General features: G+C 38.5%; 1 protein-coding gene across 3 annotated transcripts; it reads right to left on the minus strand.

Annotated features, from left to right (window-relative positions):
* Positions 1-1,329: 1,329 nt before the first annotated feature.
* On the minus strand, positions 1,330-12,173 carry IFT52 (intraflagellar transport 52). 3 transcript variants are annotated; one of them, XM_068700424.1, is made up of 14 exons: positions 11,859-12,173; positions 11,436-11,523; positions 11,040-11,169; positions 10,013-10,088; positions 9,854-9,925; positions 8,858-8,984; positions 7,737-7,892; positions 6,834-6,920; positions 6,139-6,207; positions 5,287-5,441; positions 4,181-4,268; positions 2,915-3,023; positions 2,239-2,384; positions 1,330-1,650 (listed from the first exon to the last, which is right to left on the minus strand). In XM_068700424.1, exons 1-14 carry the CDS (start codon positions 11,981-11,983, stop codon positions 1,603-1,605), a joined length of 1,476 nt encoding a protein of 491 aa, XP_068556525.1. In that variant the 5' UTR covers positions 11,984-12,173; the 3' UTR covers positions 1,330-1,602. The 3 variants fall into 3 exon arrangements, with proteins under 3 accessions (XP_068556525.1, XP_068556523.1, XP_068556524.1); XM_068700422.1 differs by lacking the exon at positions 7,737-7,892 and having other exon boundaries at positions 9,854-9,949; positions 11,859-12,170; XM_068700423.1 differs by lacking the exon at positions 7,737-7,892 and having other exon boundaries at positions 11,859-12,166.
* Between the last annotated feature and the right edge of the window lie 159 nt (positions 12,174-12,332).

Raw genomic sequence — 12,332 nt, forward strand, 5'->3', positions numbered from 1 at the left:
AGGAACAGGTGACAAAACAACTCTGAAAAGGGACACAGAGAGAATGTATTTACAGTTTGAAGTCTAAACACCAAAGAACAGTACAAAGCAGACCTATAATTAGCAAGATCACAGTTGTTTGGTTCAACTGCAGTCTGTGCCGGTTGACTGGTTGGTATTGATACTGGAGGGGAAAGATAAAGCTTATTATGTAAATCTGTAGCTGGAATGTACGAAGTGCTGCTGTGTGTGAAAAGCACAAGCATGTCACTAAAGAAAAATAAACGAAAGAGGAAGAAATGAAAAATTTAAAACATGCTGCTTTGACAAAGGAACGTCTGCAAAGTGTGCAGAGATACAACCACTTCTGTCAATAGTATATTGGCACATCTCATCTCATCAGTGACTGAGTAGGTCCTTAGGGGAACCTGCTCTAGGAAAGTCTGTGCCACATTGGCATCCAAAACATTAAAGAGTGTAAAATGAGTGGGTTTTAAGGGAAAAAAAAAAAAAAAAAAAAAAAAAAAAGATGTACTATCTTCTGGGGAAAAAAAAAAAAGCAGCTTTGACATTAAAAACCATGGCAGAGCCATATAAGGTACAGTCTCACAAGTTGCATGGAATGCCTGAGTGGAGGAAAAATTCAAGTTTCACAGTTTGGGGTCAGATTAAATACTTTTCTTTTTTTTTTTTGAGGGAAATCAAGGGCAATTTTGCAGTGTTGATAGGAAAAAAACTTTATCAACAAAGACATTTGGTGTTAATAATATTGACAAGTCTGTTACTCTCACCCCTCGTACCCTTGGATCTATTTTTGCTGTGCACTGAGCTTCAGCATGGCATGGCCAATGAATTTCACTTGATTTTCCATTCTTATGCAATACCTGGCTCCCTGTCTCTGGGAATAATTTTAAGTAAAAATATTCCTGAGCTTTCTGCACAGTATCCCACTTTTGTAATAGTGAGCCATCAAATCTTAAAGTCTTTTTAATCCAAACACTGTCCCTCCTTTTCATGACGTTTTTCCAATCTTGTATGAGGCAGCAATGTGCAGCAATGTCTTCAGTGCTGAATTTCAAGTCCTCCCCTCCCTGGCAAGAAATATTTTCCTCCTACAGTAACAAACCCACCTCCCCTTGGTTGACTTAGGCAGAAAGCCATAAGATGACTGCCACGGGGTGACAGAGCAGCATCTTTTCAGCCTCTCCTGAATTTATAGCTGTATTTTCTTCTCCAGTTCACAAGCCAAACCAACAAACTTTCCCCACAGTGCAACTAATGGCTACATGTACGCCAAAAGAACCCACAGTAAGCACTGCTACAAAAAATAAATAAAAGAAGGACCAAAACTATGTTCTTAGAACAAGATTTATATATATATATATATATTACAAAATTACAGTTTCAATAAAAAAGTAGAAAAACAAATAATTATTTGGAAAGTGCTTGTAAAATACAAACACCTCCTCAAAAGGCATTAGTTGTCCAAACTACCACACAGAACTGATCCAAACATTCAGTGAACTACCGAGACAGTCCAATCACTGCACCGAACACAGAGGTTGAAGAAAGGTGATAAGTACGTCTGTACTAGATCCATCTCAATCTGAGGAAAGCCAGGTCTCAGTTCCCATTCTGGAATCCAGCTTCACTTGTGTCAGTATCGTGTTCCTTAGGGAAAGGAAAAGCAGAAACAAAACCAGAAGGATTTTAACTATAGAAATTGTATATAATAATTTGTATACAATAACTGCAACTATAAAAAAATCATATTTTCATCATAAATAAGACTATTTGAGAAGCTGGGAATACTTGTTAGCAAAAACATCTGATCTGCCAAACAGAAGCATCAAACTGACTGTGACACAATGCTCCCTGGCAGTAACAATGCTGCTTTCACATCTACATTGTAGCATTAGCAAGCACTGCAAAGACTGGTGAGGCCACACTGCTTTATCATACTGCACAATTAAATGAACTGGGTTTAGCTGAAATTACCCAAACTACACTTGCATATATTAATCCCCCAATTAAAATAAATGGGAGACTTAATAAATTGAGCAATACATTTCACATTCTCATACAGATTACCAGTCATAAGCATTCTGGATCAAACTTCACTGGCTTGCTTTATCACACATCAGATGCCTTAACACATTGCTGCATTGCCTGAGCGTAACAATGACAGGTGCTTACAAAAATGCTTCGGTGCTGGCTGATGCTACTAATAATTTACTTGTAATTCTGTTATTAAAATACCTGATTCAGTTTCTTGAACTCAACCACTTGGAAGAAGATGTACTCCAGTATATTTTTGGCATCCTTCTTCTCCTTTGGGAGTTTACTTGTTACTCCTAGGATATCGCCACATTTCCGTATATAAAACTCCAGGTCATCATCAGTACCTAAAAAAGCATCCCAAGGAAGGGGGCAGTTGAACATCACACACACCCATGCTGCCTGGGCAAAAATATACTAAATACCAATCTCCATTCATTTTTCATATCCTGGGGAATCTTACAAATAAGTTCAGAGGACTAGCCATGATGTATTTCTGCAGCTAATACTTTCTCTTCTTGTTTCAAGTTAAGGTACTTACCGACAGTGCGAGTTACTGCACTGCTAACTTCAAAACGCATTCCCCAAAATAACTGAAAAGGAAGCCAGCAACTCTGACAGCAGGCCTTCCAAGTCATATGTCTACTTGAATGAGGAAAACAATAGACAGAAAGGAAAACGAAATTGCACTGCTGCTACCTGATGTTTTCAAGACCAGTAAGCCATGTATCAACTTCCATGGCCCAGAGCAATCTTGGCCCAGAATTACAACTGTGTATTTCCATGAAACCTGTGGAACCAAATTCCAAGTGGATTTCCATTTCCCTCCAAAAACGTATAAACAAGTGTGTGTAAAAAATAAGTTTGTTCTGCTTACATTTGTTTGTAATCTCTGCAAGACGAGTTTTCTCAGATGAAAAGGTTTCATCCAAGTCAAACAGCTCCAGAGGGGGAGGAGGCAACTCTCTGAAAGCAGGTGGAAAAACCTTGAAGAGAATCAGCACAAATTATTGACAATTAGTTTTCTTACACTTCACAAATCTTTAAGATATCAGTTTTAGACTGGACTTCAAGAAAACTATTATAAAGTCAAAAGCAACTCCAAAGCCCAGAGTACAAAAGCAGAACCTTTTAAAAATTAAATTAGTATTTCATAAAAATAATTGAATATTCCAAAAGAATTTAGTCATGAGTATGCCAGATTTACCACCTAGCACCACAACTAGACATGCTGCATTTGCACGGTTTGTTTTTAATTTTTTTCCAGGAGATACAGGTGATTCAGTTTACTATTCAGATAGTCAAGGCACTAAGCAGGCCATAACAACTCACACTGAAACCTATCTACATTAATTCTGGTAAGGGTATTTTCTTTTTTATGCAGTCACCACCTACACCACAAGAGTAACTGTTAACAGGACTTACAAGTGCTTAAAAGAGTACTTTATTTCTAAATGAACACATTTTAAAAAAAGCAGCACATGAGACACTACTTTGAGTTGCATCCCTGCAGCTGTCAGCATCACAGTAACGTTTCCTCAGTGGCCAAGCCAAAAAAGGATGGAGCCATGATGGCAAAAGTCAGATACCTGCATTTTGAGAGAAGTTTGACACTGCAGTATCTCCTGTTGCTGCCAGCAAAATCTCTGCTGGTAAAAGGTTGGCCAGCCTTTGCTGTCAAAAAGCTATTTCACTTTCTACTTCCTGAACAGATGCAGAAGATTGAAGAATAGCAGGACAGACTGGCTCCTCCCCTGGCAGCAGTCAGTGTATTGCTTACAATACATTGCTTTCTGAAATGCCTCCTTCTGTTTTCACAGTAAAAGGTAAAAGCCAAACCCCAGTAGCTCACAGGGCTGGGAGCAGCTAGTTGGCTCAAGGGATTATATACGCAAGGCATTCTGAGCTCTCCAGGAAAGTTAAGCTATGGTACCAGATGGTACATTTGAATTCTTATCAACAGAGCTTGAAAAGCATAAATAAGAACTCCTTAAAAGATTTTGCAATGTATTCATCTCCTAAGTCATTAATTATTACTACAGCATTTCTCTCCCTCTCTTCTTTAAAAGAAATATGGAAATGAGAGTTATTATATGAAACAAAGACTCTACATATCCTTTATCAGCATGGAGATTTTACTTACAGCTGGCTGGAGGGCAGGTAGCGGAGTCTCAAATTGAGGTTGTATAAGTTGGAGAGGTTCATGTTTCACATTCAGCTGTTCATAAGCTCTGCAGCACAGAAGAAGATACAGTGTGACAGGAGACGTAACACACCATGCATTGCCATTTGCATGCATTAAAGGCTACAGAAGTTAATTTTTACAAAATACCAGTGCCAACATTTTGCACAAAGTAATAGCATAAAACTGGGACGTATAATTTTTGAAGGACCCCAGAGAACTACGTATCAGTGATAGCTGACTTCTAAAGCAAACAAGTAAGTTAAAATTACGCCTGAGAAGACAATAATGATAGCTGGATATATCAGATGAGGAAAAAGAAGGAAGTCACACCTCTCAATTCTTCAAACAACTTTTAAAGAGATGAATGTGCATGAGGAAAAAGTAATCCAGTTCAAAAACAGCTGATTTCAAACAAGTTTTACAAAGTCCCTAAACAAAAGCCATTAAAAAATTATTTGTTATGGGATGAGAAGAAAAATCTCAAGATGAATTCACATCTATTGAAAATACAATAAATATGGAGCAGGCAGGAAGAAAGTGTCTGCAAGACTGGAGTTTCATGAAATCTGTGTTAAGTCTGCTATTATTCAACATGTTCATACGTGACCTAGATAATGTTGAGTTATAAGGGACAACGCTGCTAGCGCTACAAAACTGATAAAACTCAGCAACAGATAAATCTCAAGTCGGAATTATTGGGAAATGCAAACGTGAATGAAATTCAGCTTCAGCCAATGCCAAGTAATATGTAAGTGGAAATACAAATCGCTCTCAGTTATCACTTCAGAAAGTACCCAGTGTCACTGCAGACAGTTCTATAAAAAATATCAGCTCACTGAGTCAGCAATAGTAAGAAAAGGGGAAAAAAAAGAACATCAGAAACTACAGCTAAAAGAAGAAGCAAGAGCAAACCAATGTCATGCCCAAACCTCTGGTATATCCATATTCAGAATGCTGCCTACAGCTCTGTCTGCTTAGGAGCAGAAGAGACTGAGTACACACAAGCAGAAAATGCAGAATACAGAATGCAAAAATAATTAAATAAAAAATTCACAGCTGCTGACTTGATAACTGCAGGGAGGGCAGTTGTATCCAGCTGATAAAGGGATTTATCAAACAGCTTTGTGAAGTCTCTTGGGTTCTCATCTCCTTCTTGCAGACAGACTTGCAGTTGTTCAGACAGCGCAGCTGCATCTGGGAGCATGGTATAGTCTGAAATCTGAACATACGCACAGACACACACTGTTATGATTTAAAAAGAGCAATCCATTTACATAGCCTCTTTCTAGTTTATACCTCACCTAAAATCTCATCCATAAGTAATTATTTCACTCTTCACTGGGTATGACCCTTTGCAGTGCAGATTACTAGATCAGGAAACTGTGCAAATTCTGCTATATTAGCTGTAGAACTACTTGCCACATGAATGGACTGTCTGAATTTCTGTTAATTCTTGTTAAAGTAAAAAAAAAAAAAAAGACAGCTAAATAGTCAACTGTGCAAGACTTGTTCTTTTTATGCATAAAGAGTATACATTTTTTCATATTTCCAAATAAAAATAACATTTGCATATGCAAGTTAAGAAAAAATAACCTAAACTAGATTTGATATAAACTGAAGTGCATACGTACTAACCTGGAACAGCAAATAATCTCATAAGCACAGGCAAATTGGGAAGAGCTTTTCACTGAAACTGTACGAACAAGCACCAATCTAAGTCTAACATATATGTTTTTTCAATTTATATTTCATGCCCAGTCCATCTGTCTACTCAACCTCATCCCTTGAATAAGGTGTGTGTAACAACGACAGTATTCACCTAGCTGTTAGCCATTTCACTCTAAATACATGTTTTGACAAAACAGGTGCTGCTGGATTACACTATTATTTACTTCCTTGTGATGGATCTCTCTTACCTCAGGGTCCTCCATATCCATCTGGTTTAAATGGACATCTGATGTTGTAAGCCACTGGAAAAGCACATCCTGGGGAAGGGTAAAACTTTAATTTCAGGAAAGTCTGAGTAATCTGCTATAGTACTTAAACATTCAAATTAATTTAATAAATTAAATGCAGAGAAAAAGAAAAAATGAGTAGTAAGTCAAATAATATCTAGGGATAAAATACAAACTTTATACGTATTTGCTTAGGGAAGCAATGAGTTGTGACAATGAGCATACTTTGTGTGAGATGTATGCTTTCAGGAAAACACCCTGCTTACACATAATGTTATACAGTGTACTTTGGAAAGTGCATTGTGATCACCACATATCAGGAGCTATATATGCAAAGGTTTATTAATCATAAAGCAATAATAAAGCACTGAAGAAACTATGAAACAGTAATAAATAAATAAAAGAGCTACTGACCATTTTAATAACAATAAAGTGGTGAACAGAAATAGGAAAAGGTTTTCAGAGTCCTATAACGTAAGCTGTGTCTTTAAAAACTCCTTCCTGTTACTTGTGCTCTGACCAAGTCCCCAGGACATTAGCACAGGGTCAGAAACTCTGCACTGAATCAATTTCTTGCTCTAAGCTTTAAAACGAACTTGGTAAGCTTGGACTTCTTTAGAACTGCTGTGATTATTATTATTTTTTTTTTAACTTACCATGATCTTACCGTTTTCTTCTTTATCTAAGTATTGATCACTGAACATGTGGCAAGATCCCAGTGCTGCCATCCTTCCACCTTTACTCTATCAATAAAGAATACAACATAGCAAAAAAATCCTTCCAAATCATAGTTTTCGAGGCAATTGTTAATGGCATCCAATTACAAAGCAATTTAAAGAAATAAGAGATTTTGGAATAAGTAGTGCCAAAGGCAGTTTCAAACATGGCAAGCTCACAAGAGCTCAGCATTATTAAAAGAACATATGCTCTTAAGGCTCATAAAATTACAAAAAATACTGATCTGCACTTCATAAGATTACAAAGACAACTGGCTGGTAATAAACGAAATCCCAGTACCATCAACAGTAGCTGCACATAGGTTATTTTTGCAGAATTTTTTTTTTTTTCCATGAAGCAAAAAAGAATTAAGAAAATGGATGCAAACCTGAAGGACAATGACACATGCACATGTCAATATAGCATATATGCACATCACTTAATGAGAGAAGAGTTTGGTAATTTCATTATTTCTAATATGAAAATGCAAAATGTTCTGGTTGTTTTATTTTCATTTAGCTAAATCAAACATGCATGAAAATGCATTCATGAAACATCTTTGGAATTCTTCTCTAATCTGAATCCTTCCACAAGGACATGTATAAAAAATAGTAAGTATTCAACAGAACAAAAATGCCTGTATGCTCCCTGCGCCAACTGTGAGACTCGCAGCGTAACATAAGCATAAAGACCGCTGTAACGAGTTTGAAGACACCTCAGACAGAGTTCCAGCCTGTCTAACAATTTCTGATGTTTCTTACTCCATGCTTTGCAAAGTTTTAACTTGAATTGCACACACTTTATCCACAACAGTGTAACAAGACAGCATCCTCTGCTCTTACTTTCCACTCCTTCACTTTCTGTTGCTGTTCTTTACTGTATCTCTTCTTTGCTCCAAGAGATTTTGTTTTCCTTCTGACAAGTTTCTCTGCTCTGCCTGAAAGAGAACCCCTGTCTCTGGCTTCATCTTCTACCTTTTTGTCTACAACTTCCGCAAACTAGACAAGGAAAAATGATGGCATCTATTTGACGTTCACATTAGGGTATTTTATTGCAGGAAGAACTACCTGCATGATGTGTAATTGTTTCCATTTCGGTGATCAACCCATGCAAAAAGCCTCTTGGAGGTACAAACAAGTTATGTGGATTTCACTTCCAGACTAATGTAGCTGTTACAATTCTCAGAAAAAAAACACTTTCTTCTAACACTTCTAAAGTTTTTTTTAGTAACACTTCTAAAGTTATGGCTTTACATAACCTAGATGACTTACATTACACAGGCAGCTTTTTTTTACAGTAATGCAAATCACTTCAAGATTATCATGGGTGCAAGGTTAGGCATGAGCCTACAGGCCCATAGGATCTACGTACAAATATTGTGTCTGGAGAGGGATTTTATTTTATCTTCTGACAGCTGCTGATAAAATGCAAGTGGTAAGTGTACTTGTAAATTCACTTCATGCTGCCATATGGTCTTTGATTTACAGGGTGCATTTCAGCAACAACATGGAAGAATGAATAGTGGCATCCTCATAAAATAAAATAAAATCACCTTCCTGCCTAATACATCAAAAAACACCGTAGTGTTAGCAACTCATCTGCACACTAAAATGTGTGCTAACCTAGTTATATCCAGGAGCAATATTAATTTGTGGTACCCATCAACTACTAACTAGTTTTCCAAATTTATTTATTTTTAATAAACTAACAAAGGACAGATCCTCTTCCTTAACTCGGTATTAATGAAAATAATAATCTCATTAAACAGTCACTAAAATTATGAAGAAAAAAAAATAACAAAACAAAACCATGAAACATTACAGAAGAACTAAAAATATCCCTCTGGCACCCTAATAAATAAATAGTCTTCCCTAGTGCTCCCAGAAAAAAATAAAAAACAAAAAACACAATTTTTGTGGGGAGCTGGGGCAGAATGCATGGTTTGTTTCATGAAGAATCATACCTCATGTTGATAGAAAGCAAGAATAGGCCTGTTGAGTGGGAAGCAGACAGACCCTGTTGACAAAATAGCCACCGCTGGTTTCATCACATTCAACGTGGCACCAAATGGATACACAAAAGTGAGACCTCTGCAGAGAAATACAAAACATTCTGAAGTACCTGCATGTATCAGGTAGGCTGGACATACTTATAAGACTCAGTTTATCTGCCTAAACTGAGCAGTTTAATTGTACACTGGTGATGGAACGTCAAAAACCATGCTTTGAAAAATTCACATCATTAAAATGACATTTTAGTCTCCTTCTACAGGCATTCCCAGGTTGACAACTCATATAACAAAGATTGCTTTTGATTTCTGTTTGTCCTGTATCTGAGAGAAGCGCAGGGCCATTAAACTCATAGACAAATATATATTCTGAAACAAGACTGTATTAAATGCTTTTACACTTACATTTTTCCTTGTAAACAACCACACAGTTACTTATTAGTCTATAAACCAGCAGCAAGAAAGAATACAAATATATATGAAGTTATTTATGGAAAAAACGTATTCTTCTCAATGCCTTCCCACTTCTCTGCAGAATAGCACAGTACTGACAGAAAGTTAAAAATTATAACAAATGTCTATCTCGCCCTGGAGTAAAACTCTAAAAATTGCGGTTTTCCTCTTGTCTACAGCCAGACCACCCACTACCTATAGCTTATTCACATTTATGCTGTTTAATAAAACTCAGATCTACAGATGAGGGGAAAAAAAAAAGGATCTGGTCAGGAGAGTAATAATTCACCTCAAGATCTATCACTCCTGCTCCTTAAGTGGCTATCAAGAGTTACTAAACAGTCTCCTTTCCAGATGTATCCTTGAGGAGCAAGAAGCTGACATAAACATGTTAGAAAACCTCAACACAAATGAAATAAACTCCTGCTAGATTACGAGTCTGCTAATTGAGTTAGGCTAAATCTTTTCACATCAGCTACCTGAAAGGAAAACACTTACTGCAAGTTGTGTATGCTTCCATCTTCATCTGTTGTCTCAAGTGCTGTTTTTCCTGCAGCTTCACTGATTCCCCTAGAACATATTGAAAAGCAAAACCTAGTGAACAAACGATGGATTAACAGAGCTCACTGTAAAGGTCCATACAAGCAAAACATTTACCTATTCAAAACTCCATCAGAGATCAGAGCTTCTTTCGGGTGGTGGTACTTGTAATATACATTTCTTACAACAGCATCTTGAATTAAAAAATAAATAAATAAATAATAGCAAATTTACATCTTAACTGATCAATATGCCAGACATAGCAATGTAAAACGAGTATAGTTCTTGGCTTCCCTGGATGTTTGCTTCTAACACCACAGCACTGGCATGCAGCTCTCAAAAGAATTCAGACCAGCATTCAGATCAGCCTTCACTACCACTTCCTTTTGCACTTAAAGGTTTAGAACAGGAATACATTTAAAAGTTCAAATAAAAATATAAAAAATAAACATCTCCATGTCTTCCACGCTTCTACAGATTAAAAAAAAAAATCAAATTAAAAGAATACGTGTCAAGTTTGTCAAGTTCAAGTTATTTTTTAATCTATCTTCCAAAAGCACGAAGCTCATAGGGTTGATTCAAAGAAACAAACAAAAAAAAAAACAAAAAAAAAACACAGCCTAAGGGAGCAAATACCAAAGAGCCCAAAAATATTTCATGTACACTGACACACACAGCTGATTTATATACTTTGGCTGTATAAAACCTAAGAAATGGCATTTTACTGGTCTGCTAAAGGAAAGTGCCACTGTTGATTTCGGGTGAGCACGGAGTGATTCAACTCATTAAAATGTGTGGAAACAAATTTCTAAAGTGAAAGGCCTTTTAACCAATAAGTGTAATTAGTAGTAATTTTATTTTAGTAAATTCCACCAAAGCTGTCAAATATAGCAAAGGTACAGAGATGGCTGAGTTGCTATCAAGCCACTTGTTGCTGTCAAGTTTCCACATCCATGGAAAGCTCTTGGTGTGCTTCACTATTAGGCTTCCATGCACATACAGATTTCAGGAGAAAATATCTCTAAAAGGTACAAAAACATACTTTGTGAGAGGGATCTACAAGGCTCATACCTACAAAGACTGAACCTGTCCTTTTGATTTTGCTGAAAATGTAAGAATAAAAGGCATCAGCGAGCCCCATTACCATTATTGAAAACGATTCCATATTCTTCTAACAAAAAGTTAATATTTGTGCCAGATCGGGACTCCCCGCCTTCTCTCAGCATCACCAGGATGGCTCCACCATCCTCCAGGAATTTCTTCAGAACCAAAAACTAAAAGACAACAAACAGCCAGAAAAAGGTACATGAAAGAAGCTAAAAGCAAGACTGCAAGAAGTTGTACCGAGATGAAGGAAGGTAAATGAGTCTGACTACTTGCAATGAACTTGAATGATCCTATTAGAAAAGCAGTCAAATCTTTATTTGTGTAAATTTGTGTAAAGTGGTAATATTGTAAAGTCTCTTTTACTGTTCTTTTCTACTTCATATTAAACCAATCTTAAATATATCAAACGTGCCAACAACCCCTGACTCCTTACCTCAGCAGCACTGAACTTTTCTCTTGGGCCAGCCGTTATCCACAGCCTCACCCCGAACAGCTTCTCAGATGTGATCTCATCTTTTAAGCTATGGATAGATCAGTAACAAAACGTTATTTGGGGATGTGGTCCTGAACCACAACTTTTTTTTTTTTTCCCTCAAAGAACCAGAAACAAACAAAGCCGATTCCTTCAGTCGCTTCACAACCTTCTGTGTTGGTTTAAGGTTGGTAACCCGAGTGACGATAACCCGTAGGAATCTGAACCTATTAAATCGCAAAGAACCTCTAAAGATACACTCATTTTTTGCTCCAGAACTGGTACAAACTGCCACAACTGCTGTTAAAATTTGCACCAAGCAGGTCTCCTCCTTTCTCCTTTTCCCCCCGGACCTGCCCCGCTGCCCCCCGCCGCCGCCCTCACCTCAGGATCCTCCAGTTCCCCCGCAGCCTCTTGCGCCAGGCCTTGTAGTTGCTGGTGGGCGCGAAGGCCTCCCCCTTGGACGCGCTGAAGGCGATGGCGTTCCCGTTCCGCGGGCCCTTCTCCATGCGGATCAGCTGCGGGAAGGCCGGGGAGCAGCGGCCGGGAGGAGCCGCGCCGCCGACCGGGGCCGGGGCCGGGGCCGCTCCAGGCTCGGCCGATCCCCGCCGCCCAGCAACGCGCACGCGTGGGAGCCGCCCCCCCCCCCCCTCCGCGCTGGGGGTCGTCGCGGTGGTTTGCTCCGTTCCTCGGGAAACCAGGGGGCGGGGCCGTACCACTGCGGCGGGGCGGGGGGAGCCGCGCTCCGCCCGCTGAGGGGAGCCCTGGCGCCGGGCGGAGCCTGCCCCGTCAGGGAGTCTTGAGTCCCCCCTCAGGGTTCCCTCCCGCGCCCAATTAAGGTTTTTAATTAAAAGTTAA

This window comes from Anas acuta, chromosome 16, assembly GCF_963932015.1.
Source record: "Anas acuta chromosome 16, bAnaAcu1.1, whole genome shotgun sequence".
Lineage (NCBI taxonomy): Eukaryota > Metazoa > Chordata > Aves > Anseriformes > Anatidae > Anas > Anas acuta.